The sequence below is a fragment of the Ammospiza nelsoni genome, chromosome 3, assembly GCF_027579445.1.
Source record: "Ammospiza nelsoni isolate bAmmNel1 chromosome 3, bAmmNel1.pri, whole genome shotgun sequence".
NCBI classification, from domain to species: Eukaryota; Metazoa; Chordata; class Aves; order Passeriformes; family Passerellidae; genus Ammospiza; species Ammospiza nelsoni.
In genome coordinates this window covers 23,814,876-23,838,580 of record NC_080635.1, presented here as the reverse complement: position 1 = coordinate 23,838,580, position 23,705 = coordinate 23,814,876, and the positions used below count along the sequence as shown (strand labels likewise).

At 37.8% G+C, this 23,705-nt stretch overlaps 1 protein-coding gene across 1 annotated transcript in view; it reads left to right on the top strand.

The window, feature by feature from the left end:
* The window catches only part of HHAT (hedgehog acyltransferase), a 147,252-nt gene that overhangs the window by 13,491 nt on the left and 110,056 nt on the right, over window positions 1–23,705 (top strand). The window contains exons 7-8 of the mRNA XM_059468331.1: window positions 3,829–3,979; window positions 19,616–19,651. Of these exons, the coding sequence (XP_059324314.1) occupies window positions 3,829–3,979; window positions 19,616–19,651 (187 nt within the window). The remainder of the gene's footprint in view (window positions 1–3,828; window positions 3,980–19,615; window positions 19,652–23,705) is intronic.

The following is a 23,705-nucleotide window of genomic DNA, read 5'->3' as shown; positions in this document are numbered from 1 at the left end:
CTCCTCCATCCACAAAAGGATATTTCTTACTTCTTGTGTGCTGCTAGAAGGCTGAGATATTTTGAACTTGGTGATATGGCCCCAAATTCTGAGCTGTTATAAATGTCTCCTTCCTATTAGGCTTCTGCCATGTGTCAGTAACCCTTTTGAAATGTGACTGCATATTTATCTCTGTTTTCTGGTGGAACCCGTCCTGGTACTTGACAGAAACAAACATCTCCAATCACTAATGCCATAGGGTCAATGTAGCTGCAAAAATGGTAAAGTTGTGATGTTGTGCTGATCATAAAATTGCCTTCTAAGTTACAGGTAACCATGACTTTTGGTGTTGGCTTAAGGACAGAAAAATGTCAACTGTGATTTGTAATACCTGGATGCAAATGTTTTGCTGCTTGCTCATGACAATATTCTATTTGTTAATGTCTGTCAAAAACCACCAGTCAGAATTTTTGAGAATGTGTAGACTAAAATTAAGTCCTGTAAATATTCTAATTTGTCATGATCTTTGTTTAAAAGCTCTATGGCGCTTAGGAAATGCAGTTTTGCAGTAAACTTAAGGTTAAAGAAAATATTTGAAGGTCTTTAAATACATTTTAAAACACAGGAAAGCTTAGAATTTTTTTAGGATGGGAAGATGATAAATTGAAAATACCAGCTTCTATAAAAGTAAGTTGCTTTAGTCTGGGACTTCAAACAGCTTGACTGTTGAAATGCATGGGATTAAGATCAGGTACTTTACCTTGATATTTTATCCCTTAACACATTCTGTTTAAAAAAAAAATCTCAATTTTGCATCCTTTGAATTAATTTATTCTGGAGAAAAGATAGAATCTTGGCAGTACTTTTCCTCTTAGCTGTGTTATAATACACATTTGATATGGCTTGTTTCCAATTTAAAATAATGCTCATGTGTGTGGAGGAATTATTATATCAAAAATTAGAGAAGAAATTATGTGATATTGGTAATGAATTTGATTGTTAATTTCATGCTTCTAAATCAGGTGAAGCAGTTTGCTTCTGGCTGCTTTGTGCAAGTGAGTGAAGCAAAAGCAAAGCAGCTGGAATGTCTCAGGTATGCAGGAAGGTTTGAAGCCTGTGCCTGTTGCCACTGCAGCCCAGCTATTGTGTGGCTGTGAATCTTGTCCTTAGTTTTCCCAGTGTGGCCAGAATTTTCCTACTGCTGGCATGAGCTCAAGACCAATGAGAACTTGATCTGTGTATTTTGATAGGTACCTTTGTGTTGCTGTTTTCGTGAGTCTTAGAATTTCCACTTGCAGAGTAGCTGCTGTGCTGGGTGTGACTGTGATGTGATGTCTGTGTTCAAGATGCCAGTGCTACTGAGCTGCCTGTTAATTACAGTAATGATAACCTATATATGTGTTATTGGAGAGGCTGAAAATGCCTTTTTTCCCCAACTTGCATATTATGACTTTGTATCCATGAACTCAATCTTTCATCATTGTATTTAAAATAAAATGTATTGATTTTTTTGGGTCTCAGACTGGAAGCCTGTTTCTAAATACCTTCCCATCAAGCACAGCCAAAAGATTTTGAATTTTATTACTGCACAGACAGCTGTGATCTTCATAAGTGGTTTGTGTGGGTGTCAGTGTTCAACTCTCCAATGAAATTTGTCAGAAAAGAAATGAGACACTGAATGAGAAGGGAATTAAAGCAGAAATTTGGCTGTACAGATGATTTAGCAGTAATCTAATGTGGAGCTAATTGGCTAGTATCCAAATTGTGCTTCTGATTGTTTGTTTTCCTCCAGGGAAAAATGTTATTGAATACTTGATGCCTGTTTCCCTGAAGTAAAATAACATAAGCTTCATGTCTCAGTATTTTGTTCTAACATCAGTTTTTATCTTGTATGGCACTACTGTTTCTTATCGTGTGCATAAATTATGATATCAAAACTGAAAAATGTTGTATTGCTGTAGGAAAATACTGGCCATGTGTAGGTCAGCAGGAATTTTGCATTTTACATTATTACTGCCAGAATTTCACTCTAGGTTGTTAAACAGTAGATGAATTTTTAATGTGTAGTTTTTGGCTGTCATCCATAGTATACTCATTAGTCAGCAGAATGCAATAGAGATGTTTCCCCCCCCCCTTAAAAAAAAAAGACAGGTTACTTAAGTGTTCATGGGGTTGTACTGCTGCAGTCAGACTAAAAACTTAGTCTCCTAGGACTGTCTGCTGGAAGGCTTTAAAATTGTGTTGAACGTCTAAAGTCCTTCAGTCAAGTCAGGTAATATAACTGAGCAAAAACAGAGCACTGGAGTAGAAGGACCTGTAGCAATTGCATTTTATAATTTTTGCTGTATTGAAGTATAATTTTAGTTTCCCTTCTTTGTGGTGAGATTTTCTGTATGTCAGCTGTCAGATGGAGAAGTTCACCAAAGTCATTGGGTCCTTGAGGAGTGACCTCACCAGTTCTGTAAAGGTGTTGGCCTCTGCTTTTTACTGTATTTTTACTTATTGGTCAATACTATGTTTTTCAACAAAAACCATTTAGAATATTAGTAGGAATCATCTTCCTTTATAATGCATTTGAATGTTGTTACTTGCATGAATAATAATAATAATAATAATGAGAATATGTATGATTTTCATCTCAGATCTATTTAAGATGCTGGAGTTTGTGTCATAACCTGAGGCTGTGAGCAAGCACACTGATGAAATTTTTCCTTTGGAATTAAGGCAGCTACAGGACCTTAAGAAGACCTTGTCTGTGGGTTTAAAAACTGAAATATGCTTTAAGCATTATGCCAAATGGAGTTCCAGTTTTCTATGCCTTGGATGCAGCAGAAGAGGATCTTGTAGTGATGCCTTAGGTTTTAGCTTTTATATTTTTCAGATTCTGTACTGCTTTTGTATGCAGTTCTGAGCTTCATATTAAGGGATGGTAAGCTCTCGTCACAGAGTAGTTAAACAAAACAATTCCTTTCCTAGCTTGGGACCAAGGACAACCTCCCCAGTCTCAGGTCCAAGAGCATAAACAATGTGGGCTGAAGAGAGAAACAAGAAGGATGGGACTTCATAACCTAAAGCTATAATTGGACAATTAACTCCAATATTCTGGTGGACCTGAACTTATAAAAGTGAGAGACCTTGTGACCAGTCATCCATGTTGTGACCATTTTGGGTCCATCTTGAGTGTAGGCCTGGCTGGGCTCTTATACTGCCCAAGGTGTATCCATTGAGGCCTTTAATAAATACCTACTTTATTCTTTAAATCTGTCTAGCCTCTGTTCCAGATCAGCCTTCACAAGGCATTGGTAGGGGGTATTTTCTGGGGACTCAATCTGACAGGGCATGGAACGTTTGTGGAGATGTCAGGATAATGTGCAGCTATAACCACTGGTTATGGATCTTCTGGAGCAGCAAGTGTAGAGTGGTTGGTTGGGGTTTTTTGCAAAGATAAATTTACTGTCCCTGTGTTAAATGCTCATTGCTTATATTGGTATATTCTGATTTTTAGCTCAACATAAATCAGTTGTTTGTTTGTTTGTTTGTTTGTTTTTTTTATAGCAGTCAACACCCACAGTCCAGAGATTTTTGAGAGTGGAACTACAGATGCATATTTGTGCCTTCATGTTGGAATGAGAGTACCATTTTGTATATGTGTCTCATGTCCTAAATGCATGGGCTTGTGTGCTGTGTCTCTTGACAAGAGACAAATGTTGTGTATCCTATCAAGCAATGGTGCTTGCCTTAGTTTTTGGAATAATTGCTGTTTGGAGGTAATCAGTATTAACAGGTTTTTTAAATGTCTCAGGACCTGTTTAAGGTATGTTTTGTTTTTTGTTTTTTCTTTTGTTTTAGGTGGCCTGGCTTTAGCTCAAGTTCTTTTTTTTTATGTGAAATATCTGGTTCTCTATGGTGTTCCTGGCCTCCTCCTTCAAATGGATGGACTCAAACCTCCAGCTCTGCCTTGCTGTGTGAGCCTGATGCACAGTTTCACTAAAATGTGGAGGTTAGTCATTGCTGCTTTTCAGGCAGTTTGTTACTGATACATGGCAGTCTGTAAGAGCATTCATGTGGGTTCATTCTCACAGACATGTTTGTTTTCCTGTCCTTGTGCTTTTTCTCCCATCCCCATTATTCATCTTTAGCGCTTTTTAATTGGATTTCAACTTGATGGTTACTTTTTTCACACTGTGGAGGCATAAGGGCAAGTACCCATTTCAGCATTTTCATCCTTTTAATTACTAGAATTGACTCAGCCTATCTAGTTAAAGTAGCAATTATTTTTTCCAGTAATCTATTAAATGATTTTTTTTTTCAGTCTGGGTCTAAACTCCACATTATTTCAGTTTGAAATCCTTCCAGAGACTGAAAATGAATGCTTTATTAATCACATGAGGGAAGCTGTAGTTATAATATTTTAACTTGTAGAGTGATATGGTAGAGGAAGTCTTGAGCATATTAAAAGCACTGTGAAAATGATACTTTTTTATAAAGTAGGATGGATTTCTGGATCTGCTTTGCTTTTACAGGAGTTTCATCACAATATTTCTTCAGAAACCTATGAATTTTGTATCTTATGTTTGCTTTAAATCAGTGTTCACTGAAATATTTTCACTGAAAACTGTCTCCTGGGTGGATTCTGCTTAATGTTTACCTTCTGTGTAAGAGTAGATTCACTTGACTTCTCTCCTCCCTTGTTTTCCTCTGCACTGGCCAATATTCCTTCAGGCTGTGGGGTTCTGTGCCCCAGACTTCTAAAAACAATCCCCTAATAATTTAGACTTGTCAGTCTTTAAGTGCAGAGGCTTCTCTCCTGTTGTGTTAGTGCAGAGCCTGTCAGAACGGTGCTTACTCCATCTTGTCTCTGACTGCTCTGCAATATGAATAAAGCTTTTAATTTTAGTCATTAAAACAGTGGGCCTGCTGTTATCAGAGTTTTATTGGATGAGATTTTAATTTTTTTTTCAGCTTGAAGCTAGTTGTAACAAGAAGGCTTTATAGTTTATAATAGTTGGCATGTGTAGATCTGAAGTATTCAAGAATTGCAGCAGGAAGAGTGCAGAAAACAGATGAATTATTAAAAATGATTTGAGCTACTAACAACTGCTTTGGTTTAAATGCTCTTTCAGAGTTTGCACCGAACTTATGACCTACAGAGTTAATATAGAAATCTGCCATTTTTACCAGGCACTCTCATGAGAGCAGCATTTCTTGGCCTGCTGGCCCTTGTAGGCAGAGCTGCAAACAGCAGCAGTTTTTCCCCTTTGTCAGTTCTTATTCCATGGAATCTGTGTATTGCACTGGAGGTGCCAAGTGAAAGTGAATTTCAGCACAAACCCTAATGCTGTGCCAGGTAGCTGTAACAGGCCATGAAAAGGTGCTCTGCACCTGCAAGTGTGTGTGGTGTGTCACAGTAAAAAAAAAAAAGGGCATTCCTTGAAATATTCATAGCTCTTGTACAGAAATTGAAATTAATATCTAAGTAGAAAGCTTTTCTTTATAGAAGGAATAAGTGTCAGGTGCTGATATTAATCTTTTGCCAGATTATTTAATTTCTATCAAGAATTCATTGCCCAAAGTAATAAAATTATTTCACAGATTGAATTTGTTTGCTTTGCATGTTGAAAATAGTCAGTTAATATATAACTGACTTGATTTCTTGCCCTCAAAGTTCTTTAGTAGTAGAATTTTCTGTTGCTGCTGTGTTATGGGACATTCTCAATTAAATAAGGAGCTTTGTGAACGCCCTGAATGATGATGTCCTTATGCCTTTACAGTCATAAAAGCTCTTCAAAAGCTCTACCCAGAGGCTTTGCAGTCTGATGTGGTGGATAGTTATCTTGTATCGGAGTGTTGTGTTAGAAGTAGGAATATCCTTTGTTTCTGAACTGTATGACTGAACAGGACAGAAAGTTTGCAAATTATATGTTTAGCATAAAACAGTGAAAAAAGGGGAAAGTAAATGGTTTATGTTGTGGAGCCTTATTAACCATGACACTGTTTCCCTAAAGTTCTAAATGCATTTTGATAGTTTGTAAATACAAGACTTTAACAGGAATGTTCCTGACAACTTTGTCAGAGTGTGTCAAATTTAAATATTAAGAATGCCGTGTCTAGTTTTAAGCTGGCAGAGTAAGATTTCTGCCAGACTGTTTTCATTAAATAGTAGCCTGGTAAAGCTTATTAATGACTGCCTAGGGCCAGGCTGGGACATGGAGTGGGTTGGAATAATCCAGATGACTTGGAGTTACACCACTCTTACCTTCTGTCTGGCATCAGGGACACTGCTCAGGAAAAAGTGCTTGTGCATGCTTGGCTTACTCTTCCCCTTCTTGCTGGTATCCACTTGAGAATACTGTCAGAAACATCTTGGCTGGACTTTCCAAGGCCCAGTATTACAATTTTTGTCTCAAAGCTTTTAGCAGTGCATGTTTTGAGGGAGAGAAGGTAGCCTGGAGAGAAAGACAACGTGAATGTCAGAATGTAAGGAATGCAAATCTGCTACAAGGAGCCTTGCACCACCACCTGGTGTCCTTTGAGCATAACAACAAAGCTTTTGATCCCATCTCTCCAGACCTGTGTCACTTCTAGTCGGTACATGCTGACATAATTCACTGTGATATGGAAGAGCTTTCAGTCAGGAAGGTAAGAAAGATACCAGAGTGTGTCTAAAGCTGGCTAAAGTTTCTCTAGAGCTGTAAAGCAAAACAGGTGTTAAAAATCCAAATCAAGTAGTCTGCCTCTCTATGGTACTAAACAATGAACCAAACCGTGTTCATTCAAACCTAAAAATAAAAGACTTTAATTAAAAAAGTTATCAAGCCTATGATAGCTTCTCCCTAATTCACATTTAATCAGAAAAATCTCTAGAGTCAAAAAATTACCAGTCTTGTTTGCTGCCTCAAGACAAATACAGGTGTTGAATGTGTTACTCTGGTTTCATTTCATCTGGATATCATTAGCTTGCTAAATATGCAGCTGCATAGGTAATAAATGCATGATAAATACAGTGCTATTCAAAAGCTTTATTATAGCTGTGAAAAGGAGTCTCTGAGCTCCTGATTTCCAGAGAGGATAGTAGTTCAGTGGCATGCAGTCTTAGTTTTTAGTGTCTGCTTTACCTTAAGCCGTGATGAATTAAAACTTAGTTTTTGTTACCAGGGTTAAAAGCAGATAATCAATTGTGAGAGAGAACCAATGTTGTTGGAAACTTGTGCCTCTAAAGAATTAGTCAAGGCTGATGCTTGCCATACAACTTCTCAGATGGGGGGATGAATTGTGTAGTGCAACTAGAAGTAGTTGTGTTACTGCTGAAACTTACAAATTGAAAAATGGAAAAATATCCTAGTGGAGGAGTAATGGCTTGGAAACTACAGAAACAAAAGATAGTACATAACTAAATCCTATGTAAAATTTGACATATTGGTAAATTATCTTGGCAATGTGTTCCATAGAGGAACTTGTCAGTTTGTAAATTAGGATAACAGTTGGCTGCTGTTCATGGAAAAATAATCATGCTTCCATTTTTTTTTTATAGTGTTACGGGGTATGGCTCTGCAACACAAATGTTGAACACATTAGTTAGATATGTTTTGCCATGCTGTGGGAGCAGCATGACATAAACCCCACAGTTATTTCTGGTCATAGGCTGATCTGAAATGTGCAGAAGCACAACACCTTGATGATGTTCCAGGGCTGGAGCACCTTGGCTATGCAGATGGTTTGAGAGAGTTGGGTTCAGCCTGGAGAAGGCTCCAGGGAAACCTCATTGCAGCCTTCCAGTACCTAAAGGGGGCTTATAAAAAAGAGGGAGAGTGACCTTTTTATGCAGGCAGGTAGTGATAGGCAAGGGGAAATGGTTTTAAAGTGAAAGAGGAGAGGTTTAGATTAGATTGTAAGAAGCAATTCTTTAGTGGGACGGTGGTGAGGCATTGGAATATGTTGCCCAGAGAAGTTCTGGATGCCCTGTCCCTGGAAGTGCTCAAGGCCAGGTTGGATGGATGGAGTCCTGATCAACCTGGTCTAGTGAGAGTTGTTCTTACACGTATCAGGGGCATTGCTACTAGATTGTCTTTAAAGGCCCCTTACAACCCAAGTAATTCTGTGATTCCATTACTTCTTCTGTCTTTCCACCTTGAAATCTTGTCATTCTCAAATATCCCAAAATAGTTTGGAGAACAGATGTGTTGGGGATGAAGTATGCTAAAACTTGATGCATGTTTAATGTAGGTTAGTCTCAGCAAGAGTAGAGGCTTTCCAAGAAGGCAGGCAGAGTAGCATATGAAACATAGATTTCACTGTAAACAGTATTTCATCTAGATTAAAGAAAATGAAGTTGAAGAATGCTGCCAGAGGAAAATAAAAGATGCAGTGATAAAGATCAGATCATTTTCAACTACCATGCTGTAGGTTTTAGATTCTACTCTGTGTTTAACACCCTGATCCTTGACAGACAAGAGTCTGACATTAGGCAGCCCCTGGTTTTCTTGCATGTCCAAGGGGTGGACTAGGAGGGCTGTATTTGGCATGTACAGACACACACAGTTCTATACAAGCAAGTTAAATTTATATCAGTGATATCTCAGTAACATCCAAAAATGGCATCTGGGTTATGATTTGCAAGAAATTGTCTGCCATTTAGTTTAGTTTACTGGCCTTGTTACTCCTTAAGATTATTTGCTTGACATGAAAAGAAGTGGTCTTTGTGCAAAGTCTCAGTGAATTGCTTCATATTATGGATTACAGTCTGCTGTGGTCTTACCACTTTCTAGGCTATAATAATGCCATAGAAAAATAGATCTACAGATAAAAATGTGAATTTATTTGCATTTGTTTCTTCCTCATCCTGGTACTTTTTGCCTATTTTACTATTGATCCTGAAACTTTCCTCCTTCTGGAAACAATTCCTTGTATGTCTGTCAAAAAAGACATTCCCAGGATTTTTTCCCTTTGTTTTGGATTTTTCTGGGAAAAGACAAGTCTGACACTTTTGTGTGAGTGTGAGCACAAAAGATCACTGTGACCACATGCAGTAATTCCAGAATGATGAATAGGCTGCAAAAACTTGCTGTCTTTTATTTCTGGCTTAAACTCCTGATCGTATTGTTACAATTGCCTATTAGTTTATGCTGAGGACTGAAATAGATATTTAAGAAAGGAAAATGGACTTCCTGACCTGTAGAGGCAAAGTAATTACTTGAGTGCATTTTCATCTGTGCTTCCTATAGTTTCAACCACTTTGACATGTACTTTCTGGTCTTTGGGCTTCTGATTTTTAGCAGTGCAATAAATAATCTTGGGAATTAGCTTGTTAAGTATATCAAAACAAGAAAGATGCTGAAAGGCTTTGTAAAATACCATTAAAGTAATTTAAATAAGATCAGAAGTGGAGTTTCTGTCAGTGCTTGACTTGGAAAGCTTGCCTCCCTAGATTCCCAAATAGCCAATGTTTGGCACAAGTTAACACAAACATAATTGTGTGTAACAATAGCAACTGTAGCTGTGCTGCAGATCTGTGTAGTCAGGATGACATCCCTGCCTCTGGGTTCAGAGTAATGTGCCTTTGTGTGTTTAGGGCTTGTACTCTAACAAATGGTGAAAGGTTCACTCCTTCTGTTTGGGTCTTGTAGTGCTCTTTTGTTGTGGTGTTTCTGGATAGGCTGATGGATGGTCTGAAACAGGAGATAGATTTTTCTCCTTAAATTTTTCCTTCCTATGAGTTTAGTTCTCTGATTACATGTTAGTAATAACAGCAAATTGCAGTTGTGCAGGCTGTCATTTAGAGGTAATTGTAGGGCAGAAAGGAAGGATGATAGGTTAAACTTCTTTACATTACAGGTATCCTCAGGAGTAGTTAAGTTACCAAGCCTTGAAAAATTTGCATGAGGAAAGGAGAAAGAGGCAATGAAAAGAAACTCCACATCTCCATGGCAGATGGAAGGAGGGATTGAGCATGAATCACCCAAAGCCTGGTAGAAATTGGAATGGCACATCAGATCTGTGGCTCACACCTGCTGCCCACCCTGCTGTGGAAGGGGTTGCAGCAGCTGCTTTCCAAAGCCCTCCTCTGAGGTTCTGTGCCTGGAGACAGGGTCAGTCTGGGGATTAGAGCCATGACAAGCCTACTTGTGCTATGACCAGAGAATCTAATTTTCAGTGCTGGGAGAGGCCTACCAGTCAGCTTCAAGAGGATGAGGTATTTTCCAGGTGGTTTGTTTTGTATTTGTCCTACAGTTCTGGACAACTACGTTTTTGAAAGCACTCTACCCCATGTGTGTGATGGGAAGTACTGAGCAGCTGGAACTTAGAGACAAAAAAAGGAAGGACATACTTATGCATATTTCCCTTTCCTCTAGAGTTGAGGATTGTCTTTTCTGGTACATTTTTACCCTTTGATATTTTCAGAGAAAGAAGTTGTCCAGTATGTTGTAGACAGTGTATCAGGTAGAATAAATGTCTTTTAATTGCCTAGCTTCTCACTGGTTTTTGACTTCAAAATATTAATGCTACAACATTTCTATTCCAAAGTCAAAATGCATCTTTTCCCTACTGTGTTTTGGTGGTGATATCTTAAATATGAAAAAAGATTATTTAAAAGGGTATTTGGACTAAATACAGTTATGCCCACAGTGTTGCAACAGCCTAGTGCTCATGAGTAAAGGAGAATTTTATTGAAATTAAGATTATTGCCAAAATGTGCAGAAGCTGACATACTTTAACAGGCTTCAACACTGAAGTCATAGGATTAGGTTTCTTGTCCTGTCTGTACAAGTGCACTGGTTCAGATCCCAAATCAGTAGTAAAAATAACATGCATAAGACCAGTTGTGTCATGGAAGGCTTTTGTGCCTAGAGAGGTAGGTGGTGTGCTCTAAAACACTTAGAGAATAGTAAGTTTTCATTCTTGAGAAGATATTTACGTGGTCTTTGAGGATGCTGAGTGTGAATCTTGGGAAGGAAAGTGCTCTTCTTCCTTCTGTGGATACATGAAGTTGAACATAAGGTAGATCTCCCTGTATGTTCTTGCCCTCTTCAACTGCTGTGGTTCCTAAGCAGAATGAATTGGTGTTAAATCCACAATCACAGTGTGCATGGACAGCTGGAGTCAAGGAAAGCTCTCCTTAGGCTGTGGAGCTATAACTAACATTATAGTTAGTTAAATGCTGCACCTGCTTGGCAATATCTGAATACTTCAACTTCTTGCCAAAAACTTGGCTATTTAGTTGCAGAATTAGTGCATATCTTTAATTGTGGAATAACTTGTTTAAAAGTAAGTCTCTCTGATTTACTGCATTTTTTGTTAACTGTGGTGATGCTTAAAGCCGAGTGTTGATCTGTGATATTCCCAGCTAAGATCTCATCTGAACATATGAAAATTCTGGACTGGTTAGCCATTCTCTCTCTCACTGGTGAAGAGAAAAGATTTAACTGCTTTCGATGTCAGCTAAATTAGTGCATGCTGCAGTTACCTACTGTACTGTGCAGTTCAATTTGCTGGTTATATCAAACGTTTGAAAGGCTCCTTGAATCTCTTCAATAGAGAAAAAGAAATCTGTTTCTCTGGAGTGTAAAATAAGTGAGTAATAAGGCACCCTAATCCTTCTTGGATCTAAATTACGTAATTATTGGGAATTTATTTGTCTAATGACTGCATTGTCGCTGTAATTTGAAATTGCTGGGTTTTTTAACAATCAAGCTAAACCCACCTGCTGCTTTTCACCTTGAAGCCCATTGCTCACTGCATTTGATATGAGCTCTGTGTAGATACAAACTATTACTGCTGCTCACATTTGGCAAGCAGCACTCTGCCTGCTCACAACTACTGTAGAAAATGAGTAATGGCTGTTAATAAACTTGTTTGCTGTGTTTGCAGTAGGGATGGAGATCTCACAGTAATCGGACCATCACGCTGCAGTGCAGGAGTCCTACGTGACAAAGACTGAGGGAGAACTTTCCCTATGGGAGTCTGCCACTAATGGGCTTTAGGTTTCATCCACTCTCCATGAGCTACTACAGGCTTTTGAAGAATTGGGGAAGATATAAAATTAAAGTAATATTTCTTCTGAAGGGCTTTAGAAGAGATTAACAGAATACAAATGAGACTTTGCTTTTTTAAAAAAGTGTTTGCTGAGCTGCATCACCAAGATCCAGTGATTGGATAAGTGAGAAACAGAACCAATTTGTTATTTCAAAGCCTCCCAAGTAGGCAGACTTGTGTGCAATTTACATACACACTGCCAATGGCTGATGCCTGCTGAACATTCTGATTCTCTTTCTGTCCAGGAGATTACAGGGGTGAGGAGGAGTCACTGCCTAGAATCATTACAACTTTCCTCAGGCTTTCTGATATAATACAAGTTCTGCATTTAAACTGAAATAAAGCAAGAAAACATATTAAGTCATGAATTCAATTTGTAGGCTGGAGGCCACTAGCATTGTGCAGTGTTTTTCTGTGGTCCTCAAAAGAGCTTTCTCCTTGTGGCTGTCTTACTGTAGGTTAATTTTAATATGCAGGTCTCTAGCCTGAGTTCCCAGCTAATAAGCAAAACTGTGCAGATGAAGCTTTGAGACTTACTAATAGTTTCTACTTGGAGATGAAAGTGTATCTAACAAAATGCACACTGAAATTGGACTGTATTCTGCATTATACAGACTGTCCAGAGTCAGTCCAGGTGTATTTCTGCTTCCCATGAAATCAGTGAGGGTTTTGTGCTCATTTTGATGGTGTCAGGATTTCACTGTGGATTTCCACTGTTCTCTTGGGTACAGGAAGCCCTAATTTCTCCCTGTGATGCTATGCAGTAAATCCTTCCCAAATAAAATGTTTAGGGCTTTTCCTTAAAGTGATCAGACATTTACAGAGGACTGTTTCTGCGAAGTAATGTGAATGTTGGTGCATTTGCCATATTGGTGCCACAGAGCGCTTACAGCGCTGAGCAGGAACCTCTGCATGGAGGCATCCAGCACAGGCACAACCCAGTGGCAGCTTTGGTTATTTTAATAATGGAGGGAACCAAAAGGCAGGTTGGTATACTGCTGAATCATTCCAGGAAGAAGCACAACAGGGATTCAAAGTGTTTTATCTAAGCATGAAGTGTTAAAATTCCAGGGTCCTTAAGCAAGTGTCACAGAAGGATAAAGGTATCTTCATGTATACACAAGTTCTGCTTATTATTGCTGTAACAAGAAATTGTTTGTCAAAGATATGATATGGAAGCATTGACAGTCTTCATATTTTCTTTTTCAAATAGCATAGATTTTTATTTTTACTCTTAGGTACATTTTTACATTGAAATAAAAGCTACTAGTTTACTGCATTGCAGATGGTTAAAGTCAAAGCTTGCAAACAAAAGGGTCCATTGAAGCTCGAGATCTAGGCTTAGCAATTTCTTAATATCTTAATGTTCACAAGAGCATTGAATTCTCTTAAACAGGAATCTTATCATTGGATTAAGCTATGAATTGTTTTTTTCTAAGTGGCATGGTAAGAGTAGAGAAGCATAGGAAATTGTAGGATTTGAAGAATGGTAGGAATGCCAAAAGAGCTCCATATATGCATTTGTTCCTGATTTCAATACCATATCAGTGGGCAGACTGGAATCTGTATGTGGGTGGAATTCACCAAGTGTCTTGCACAAATTGAAAGGCTGATCTCAAAAATGAGAGCTCCAAAAACATCCTTGTATGTGGCAAAAGAGTCCTCAGAAAAATGTTAAAATGTGACTTTAAAGGCTTGGTGTCCAAAAGTCTATTCCAGAATTTAGGTAACAGATAAATCCAAACAGATTGTTGTATTGGACTGGGTTGTATTTTTCATCAGGCATCTCTATCTTCATTTTAAAAACTAATACTACTACACAGTATTCACAGTTTAAGTGAATATTTTTAGTTTGCTTACTGTGTTTATCTCTCCTGCAAAATCTTCTGTGACAATTTAATTGTTGTTTTTCTATTTGAAGTTGTACATCAGCTTTCTAAATAGTGTATTCACGTATGAAGGCAGTTATGTTATTTAGAAGAAGAATTGTGCTGCTTGTCACCGAAGAAACAAGCTTTACCTGAAACCTACACCTTTATAGCAAACTTGCAGAAAACTGAATGAATTCAAGCCATGGACAGGCAAAAGTGTCTTTTAAAAATAGAGATGGCTTTCCTAGATGTTTATTTAATAATCAAGATGATGGTGAATCAGTTGGTGGCAGTGACTTCTTGAAAAATACTTATTCTGTTTGGTAGGCTGTACCCCCTCCAGGGTATTTGTTTTAGCAGAGTTTTATAACTCATTGAGACATTAAATAATAGCACTTACAAAACCTGCATATAGGCTTTAGTATCTGCTTTCCTGGTAGTAATCTAACTCTTCAGACAAGACTCTAAAATTGTTCCAGATTCACATTGCACACTTGTAATTATTTGAAATTTGGAAGCATTCATCTTTAAGGCGTCGCCTGCTGGAAAGGTTCTCCCAGGCAGCATTGGTTAAAGCATGAGCTGATCTAGGAGAATCCAGAAAAGCAGTTCTGGGAAAAAAGGGTAATTCTTTTTACAGAGTCTTTTGGGCATCCCTGCTGTAAGGGGCTGCTCAAAAATAAGGGCAATGAAACAGCTTGAGTGCTGTGTCAGTGAAGGCAGCTGTCACTCAGACTCCTCAGTCTCCAGTGCAAAATACTCTGGTGTGGGAGAGACTCTTGCTCAGCAGCTCACTGGCTAAATGCCACATTTATTTGCAAAGACAGCCAATGGAAGTGCTAGGCTTGCAAACAATTCTGCAGTTCAATAGGACAGGCTGCTCTGAGGCTATGGGAATGGGTTTGACTTCCTAGTGTCAGGTTCAGCCACATTTTAAAGAAAGGACCAAGAACCATTGTTGAAACATTGCAGCACCTACAATGCTTTTTTAAAGCGATGTTGAATACCCAGAGTGCTGAAGCTCTAATAAATAACCCACTTGTTGGATTTCATCACTGCCATAAATGGCAAGCAGGCTGATTTGAAGAGATTTAAGTGTAATTATATTGTTTGCTCCTGTCCTGCTTATAGAAATTACACCATTCCTTTCTGCATTCAAAATTGTTTATGTTCAGTGGCAACATGACTGTTTTTAAGGTGTCTGGGATATTTCTGTCTACAATGCAGTGTAGTCTCTGGGTACACAGTGTCACAGTTGCCTGTCTCCATCTACATTACTAAATTTTATTTTTCTTTTTACAAATGGCAAACTATCTACATAGCTCTACTCCTCTGAAGGTAGGGCCCAGAGTAAGAACCAGGCCACTGTCTGATTTTGAGTGCTGATGTACTGACTGCTTGCAGAACATCTTTCTGAAGTCCATGGTTAGCCAAGCACTTCCCGGATGATGCTGCACACTGTGCTGTACTTTGTTTCCAGGAATAGTGTGCAGTCCTGGGGCAGAACTGACAGGAGATAAAGCTGTACTGGTTTCTCTTCAGCATATGGCTTAAAAATATGGATGCACAAAATCAGAGTTGGGCAATTGACATTATTGGAATTGGATTCATAAAATATGGCTCTAGTAGCTAGCTTAACTTTGATTCTTGTAATCTTGGCATGTGTTCAGTATTTACATTTTTTTATATCATTGTAAACCCTTGGGAATGAGATCTCACAATCACACCTTGTGAGATCAGGGTCCTTTAGTCATCAGGCTGGAATTGTGAATTGTAATACCTAACACAGCTAATGAGTAGCAGTTTTCATCTAGGCAAGTCCTTAAATACGATAGGCTGGTGCACTTGATTGAATAGAAAAGCTGTGTACTAGAGGCTCACACAATTCTTCTTTTGAAGAACCAGCATTTAGACTTCAGCTAAAGGAAGGCACAGTTTTGTGGAAATTGGGATTATAAACAATCCACTGGATGCTATGTGCTTGAAATATTAAAATTTTTCCTTCATCATCTTTGTTCTGAATGAAAATTGAAAACAGGTTATTGCATAATGCATTTAGCTTTCGGAGCAGAAACTGCACATCTGAAATAATCTTGAAGCTTCTGCCTGCAATCATACATTTTTCTCCTGCAGATACATTTTCAAAGATTGTATTTTGGAAAAGGTCTTTGTTGGTTTAGTGTATGTATATTATTGGTCACCAGTCTGTAGTTGATGTACTGGGAAAGGAAGTTTGATGATGAGGGATTGTATGTGTAATTTTTTCATTGAATTGTATCAAACTAGAGCTTCCATGCTTAAGAAAAGCATGAAAGTTGTGTAAGAACTGTGACCTAAAACTGCCTTACAGAGGAGCAGAATTAGGGATGCTTTTGTAAAGAAAATAGCCATCAAATTGTCTGTGCTGTCTATAATGATTATGAAATTGAGGTTAAATATATCTCCCTTTTATTGTTCCTTTGGCTAGTTAAGATTTTGCTTGGTTCTAAGACCATTGCTATTTTGATAAACTAGATTTTACTTATTTCTCCAAAATTTGAAATACTATATAGCTATTGACATTTGAGCAGTGTAGAGAATTTAACTGGTAAATAATTTTTTACTCATATAGTTGAGGATATCCTTTCTCTTGTTATTTTAGACTTTAATGAAACTGTGTATTTTGAAAAATTGCACTCATTATAGCATTTCTGAAACTTACATAACTGAAGCATTTCTGAAATTTATGTGACTGAGGCACCCTAAATTGCAAGAACTACCAGCTAAATCCTGTATTTTGCAGGGAACTTCAGGATTTAACAAATTGCGTGAAGTTGGTTATAAACTTTGTTTTAAAATCAAGTAAATATGGGCATCTTTTGTAGGCAGTAGACAATCCTGTCAGTGTGCATGTGGCAGGTCTATTTGTATGCTGATTGTGGGGGACACTGCTATGCCTTATGGGTGGAGTCCTCTGTTGAAGGGATCACTATGAACTTTTTAATGCAAATACATTGTGATTATTTGTTCTCTTTTTTAATTTGATGAAGTTGCTTATTTCACCCCAAGTTACAGCCTTAACACTGCTGTACAAACCCTCTTTTACCTCTTTCTAACATTTTCATCTAAGAATGGAGGGATTAATTGCATCTACTAAATCAGTTTCCATTGCTGCTTCACCATATTTTCACTTTACTTGTGGACTTAACTGCAGTGTGTATTTAAATATGAAAGAGAAAAATAGTAAAAAGTGTCTGTAGTAATATTTTGTCAAAATCAGTCTCCCATAATTCTTTCTTTCAGTGTTTTTGCCTTGCACAATGTTTCTATTCATTATCCCAGGTGTCTGTAGACAATACCCATAGCCTTAAGTAATGCAGCCATTTCTCCCATTTACAGCTTGAACTTGTTCATCCTTGATATTCCTGCTTTTGGAACTAATCAATGATACTGTCTCAAAGTGTCTTTAAGATCTAACTGCACACTCAGACTATGCTGTATAATGTAAAAATTCTGTTGGTCATAGTGTAGTTATATCTTAAAGGGCTGCTTACACTGTTCAGAATTCAGGATCTTGGGTAGACTCTTGAAATATATCAGTACAAAATCAAACTGAGGAATAATAGGCCCTGTTTGTGTATGCTAAATTATATCTAGTGAGGCTCTGATAAATATTCCTTCTTATTTATTATAATTGGTTCTATGCATGTTTATTTTTAATACTTATTAAAAATATTTCCATGAAATATCCAATAGCTAAAGCCCCTATGAAATAAACTTATAAAACTTTTCTAATATCAAGTGTTTTAGATATATGTTTTATATCAGTATATATGCTTTTAAAATGATGTTTTGAAAAGAGTGAAAAATGAGGGAAAAGGTGGCATGTCATGGCATCTACAGCAAACTGTCTTGTTTCCTTCCCTGTCTAAACCTACTCTGCCTCAGCTTTGTCCACCCCAATCTCCTTCAGCTCTGATATCTCAAGTTAGCAGGACCATTCACTTTTCCTGCTTTTGGTAAGCCATGTCCTTTGGCTTTTGGTTCATTGTCAAAAACAGTGATATTTTTATGTTCCACATCCCTGTCCACAAGCAGCTTGGTGTGTGTGTCCTGTCAGAGACTGTAGCAGGTTTGGTGATTGCCGTGGAGAGCAGCTGGGAGAGCTTGAAAAGATCAGCCTGGCTGAAGATGTGCAAGGTGGCTGTTTAGCATACAGCTCTCTCCTGAAACTGTGCAAGTTTCTTCTCCCCTTCCCAGCACAAATGTTCCGAGTGCTTGGTCCTAGGAAGAAAAGGTTTTCGGAGCTAAAAATACAGACTGTGTCCAGCTCCAGTACAGAAAACTGTCTGTACCACACAGAATGTTTTAGTGAAGAGAGGGAGCCAAAACTGTATGTATCCAGGCAGGAAGAATGCAGAAAGATAACTGTATGCACTTCATGCAGTTTAATTGCACAGTAATATAACAATAATATAAAAGGTGGAATGATTTCAGGAAAGGGTTATGAAAAATACAGATTTAATGATGACCGGGTACATGTTTCTGGCAGGATGTTTTTCTGTTGCAAGGCAGCTTTTCAGTGAGAAATTCATTGCTCTCCTATCTACTCTGCTGAACAAGTGGAGTTTCCTTCCCTGTTAACTCCTAGAATTTCTGCAGCTCATTATCTGTCTGCTGTTATCAGTTTGCCATTAACAATCTGATGATTTCTCTTGCTCTTACAGTTGGAAAGCAGCACACAGCAAGGACAATAAACTGTGTTGTACTCAAAATGACCAGTTAGGTTTTTTAGAACAGAATGCTCAAGAGCTTAGTATGTGCCAAAATGTTTTCTGTGTATGTGAAATATAAGCCCATTCTAGAGCAAGTCCAGCACTGGGAATAAGACACTTGCATTTTCCATTTGTGCCATGATGCACACAGCTAATCTGGGATTATATGGATAGTCCCATAAAACTGGCATATACTTCAGATGTTAGGTAAATGTCTAAAATCAGCAGATGCTTTTATGTAGTGTCAAGGATTTGCCAGTGCATTGTTCATGAGCTTGGTTCTCCTGAGGAAGGAGGAACCAGAAAAGGGGAAGAAATTTTGACAGCTACTGTCGATGTATGTTGTTTGGGCTGAAAATTTCAGATGTGGTTCTTGTAATTTAATGTGATCTAACTTGTACTTACTGTCAGAAGTCCTCAAAGTTAACTTCCTTACTGATGTGAGTGGAACACACTTGCCAAGTCTGGTTCTTGGAAATTCTGTATTTGAAGGAGACATAAGGGGTTTTTGATGTTTCTTTATTGTGGGGAGAATTCATGTCAGTCCCTTACATTTTACTGCAGTACAGAGCAGAAAAGGGGAAAGAGACTCCACAGCAGTTTTGCACACAGGATTTACTTGCATATAATAGAAAATATACTGGTGACTAGGATGCTTACATTATTTCCAGTAAAAGTATATACATATTTTGTGCTTTATGTGTGTTATAATACTCTGAATGTTAACACTTCATTGAATAAATACTCCAACAAGAGATTTGTGAGCTTTTTAACATGCACCTAAATCTTTTCATATGATGATCATCTTAAATTCCACACATCATTACAGAAAGGAAGTTGTGTGTTACACCTTTGCTCTTTGCTTCATCAGTTCTAGTAACTTTATATTTGGTATTATTGTTTTGAAACATAGTGTTTGTACAAAACTCAACAGAGTAGTGTTTTTTAATAATTAAAATTTAGTGTATTTTTTTTTTACAGAAGTTTTGACGTTGGGCTGCATCGCTTTCTGGTCAGGTAAGCTAATACTTGCTTTGAATTGCACTCCCAAATAGCTGGGGTTGAATCTCAGCTGAGGTTAAACATTCACTCCCCGCAGTGGCATGAGGGACAATTGGAAGGGTAAAACTGAGAAGAGTTGTGGGATGACAGAACAGTTTAGTAGGGAAATTAAGAGCTGAGCCACATGCAAGCAAAGCAAAACAAGGAATTCATTCACTCCATCATGTGTAATGGTGACTTGGGACAACAAATGTCACAACTCTGAACATTCCCCCACTGCTTCCTTCTTTCCCGCTTGGTGTGCCAAGTGTGACACCATAGGGTGTGGGATATCCTTTGGGGTCACCTGTCCTGACTGTGTCCCCTCCCTCTTATCCCCTTATGCACCCCCCAGTCTATTTCTCTGTTATGTGAGCAGCAAAACAGGCCTTGACTGTGTGCAAGTGCTGCTCTGCAGTAACAAAAGCATCCCTGTATTTTCAGCAAAAGTGCAAAACACAGCCCTTTATTAGCTGCTGAGAAGGAAACAGACCCTATGCCAGCAAAAACATTAAAAATAATTTCTGTTGTTATAAGCAGAAATCACTATGTGAATTCAGTATTACTTTATACTTTCTATGGTATGTTCTTTTCTTGTCCTCTGTTGATTTTTTAGTTTGAAAAACTGTAACTATTTGTCTTTGCAATCTACTCAGTGCCACTCTATAATGAACTTCTTCAGGAAAACACTCAGAAAACTTCAGTAAAATGTGAAATGTGAAAATCTTAATTTTTCTTGCACTGAAGACAAGCTTTAAAAAAATCTATTTTCCATTGATAACTCTAGTACCTTCATATCTTGTAAGAAGTGCTTGAATTCTACAGAAAATTTGTAATGTGGAGGGGAGTAATGTATTCTCATAAGAAAACCAATTTATTCAATGTGTGCAATGGACTGTTCTGAAGATGAATAAGGAAAATGGAGTCATTGTTTGAGTGCTTTGGTTGATGATATTTAGAGAGATGAAGCAATTAAAGAAGGGCACTTCAGCAAGAAAAAGGAGGTTAATGCATTTGAATTCCACACTGAGAAACTGGTTTTGCTGTTTAGAGTTTTTTGTGTGGGCAAAGTCACAGATGTTCACCAAGAATATGTTTGCCTTCATTTTTAATACAATACCTATTACCATCTACTCATCTTTACAAAGAAGTGTAGTTGGTACTGTGAAGGATGAATTTTTCTGTGGTCTTTGGGCACTTAGAGAATTAATTCTATCAGTTATTTCATCCACTGCAATGTCTATCAGTGAAGAACTCCACCTTGGAAGAATGAATCCAGAGTACACTGGTTGGGTCCCACCATAAGGATCAGGTGGTGTTAGCCTTTCCTTAAGTTGGCTTTGCAGCTGGACTTTTATTTTAGGCTACTTGGTCATATTTCCTGGATAAAGGCTGTCTTAAGCCTTCACACATGAGTTCTTGTGGCTTTAATGCAGTGGTTTTTGGCACCAGGTATGAGATCATACAAGCCTAGGTTACAAGGAAAATTTGGTTTGTTTTAAGGTTGCACAGGCCAACCCACTTCTCATAACCTTTGAGCTGTAGACTTTGTGTATTTCTTTTTGTGTAACATTTCAATGTTCAACAGACAACTCCCTTCTTAAAGGCATTGTGTCAATATTACTGAATGTACTTCTGTTTTCAAGTTCTCAGACAACTGAAAATATAAATTCAGGTATCAGTTCTACAAAATTAGTTACATCTATATTTTGACAATCAGATTTTGTTTGTAAATAATTGCATAAGAAATTGTAATCTTCAAATTGAGACATGGCTTTAAAGATGCTGCTTTATAAAAGAAATAGAGTGTCCAAGAAAGTCTTCTGGGAATGCATATGGCTACTTAACCAGGAGTAGAATCGTGGTAAGCATTGATGTGCTAAGTTTGAGACCCTGGTAATGCTTCTGCCATAGAATATTTTCATTTGCTTTGTACAAGGAGTGTTACATTATTCTCTCATACAGCATTGCTTTATCTCCCAAGGAGATGCAGTATTTAAGTTGTATGTTGTGTGATCCTGAACTGCAAATAGTTATGGGATTGGCATGAGTTGAATGTCATCTTTGACTCATGTATGATTTTTTTTCAAAGCCAGCTGTGTGCTGTGCAGTTCCTCTTCTAACCTTAACTTAGACATTTTCAGCCAGTAACCTACCTCTGTTAATTATTCTGTTAACTACAACATCTGCTTTCTCTGTAACTGTGCTACTAAGGAGGAAGTAATTTTCTTTTGTAGCAGAATGAGTTTTGCTTGGTGTTTCCTCAACTAAAAAAAAATAAAAATCCCTTTTAGCGAGTGACTTTGGAGTGGGAAACAGATTTGATATTACTCTGTTCTGTTGGTCTGCCTTGTGAATATTTGAAAGTTACTGCCTTTTTTTGCCTAGACAGTCTCTGCTCCTGAGAACTTGCAGTTCATCTCCTGTGTACATAAAGTATCTGTCATACATATTAGACTGTTCTCTTCACAGTTATCATTTCCATGTGAAATTAAACAGTAGGAAAGAAAAAACCTCAACCCAAACAAGCCTGAGTTGCAGGAAGCATTGAAAGTCTATGAGGTGGGGTTTGAAATGAAAAAGGAATTATATTGTTTTAAGTATAATGGCTCGACCCTGCCATGGAACAGGGAACCCAGTATGACACTTGCAAATACAAAGTGTGGGGACAACAAAATTAAAAATAGTCTCTGCTAAAAGGACAATCTGCCTAATTAAATGCTGATTGAAGGAACTAGGACTGTATGTACTGTTAGCCTAGTATACACAATGGCTTCTCCAAGTGAAGCAGGACACAAAGTATTACAAAGAATTACAACTACACAAGTTTTTTTCTCTGTTCTTAGTAAAACATTAGTAGAAAATAATTTTCCACCTGTCTATGTCTTGAACTGTACTTTTGATGCTCTTCTAAGATAGCCTGGAAAAGTTTAAAAATACCATGTTTTCAAATGCACTATGGATAGGTACATATACTGTAATATGTTGTGACTTGGACTGAGCTGGATTCTGGGACTAGATTTTTAATTACTACTTGCAAGCTGAAATCAAGTGGTATCATGGAACTTGTATTTGTGAAAGTAAAGTGCAATTGAGTGTGTGGGGATCTGGGTTTTGAACATTTGTTAGCTATACCATTATATTTGAAGCAGGGATCCTGGAAACTCACCAGGGAAGGATCAGTACTTTTTTGATAAAAACTGAGGTTTGGCAGTACTAATGGAAAATATACTACTATGCTTGGAAGGTTATTTTCCCAATGTTTTCACACAATGATGTGAAAGAACCTATTTGTTACTACTTTAGGATTACCAAAAGTAATAATCATGTATTTAAATCACATGAGTACTATACAAAGTATACTACACATAAGTAGTATATATTACTGCCATATAAATGTAATATATACATATTTTTCCAATGTGACTTCAGGAAAAACAATTCTTTTTCTCCTAAATCAGAGCATTCTCAGAATGGAGCAATAGGTGTATTTTCAGAGTTAAAAAATATATAGAAATAGCCTTTAGCATAGCAGTTTAGAGGAGAAAGAGAGGCTGCCTGTTGCTCTTTGCTCACTGAAGCTATTTTATCTAGGCATTTCATCCAGTGCTGAGAACAGGGCATTGGATGAAATGAAATTGTTAACTTGTGGGAATATTTACAGTCCTGATGCCAAACAGGACTTCCTTCAGGACAGCACTGATGAAGACAGTGGGGAAGAATGACAGTTCCTGCAGGCATGATTCTTTTGAAAAATCTCTATGCTTTCAGCTCTGCTGTGCCTTTGAAAAAGTGTGAATCATACTCATTTCAGTAGAGGTCTGGCTTTGAAGAGAGCTGCAGGACCACGTACCCCCAGTGTCTCCAAAGGCATCCATCTGTTAGCTCACCCCATGGTTTGCAATTACTTCAGCTTGTTCAGAGTTGCAGGTAATTTAGGTTAGCTTAGTCCTGGGTGCAAAGGTACTCTGAATCCACGACTTGGAAATCACCCACTTTTTTAGTTTTCTCAGGTAAAGCATGGCACTGT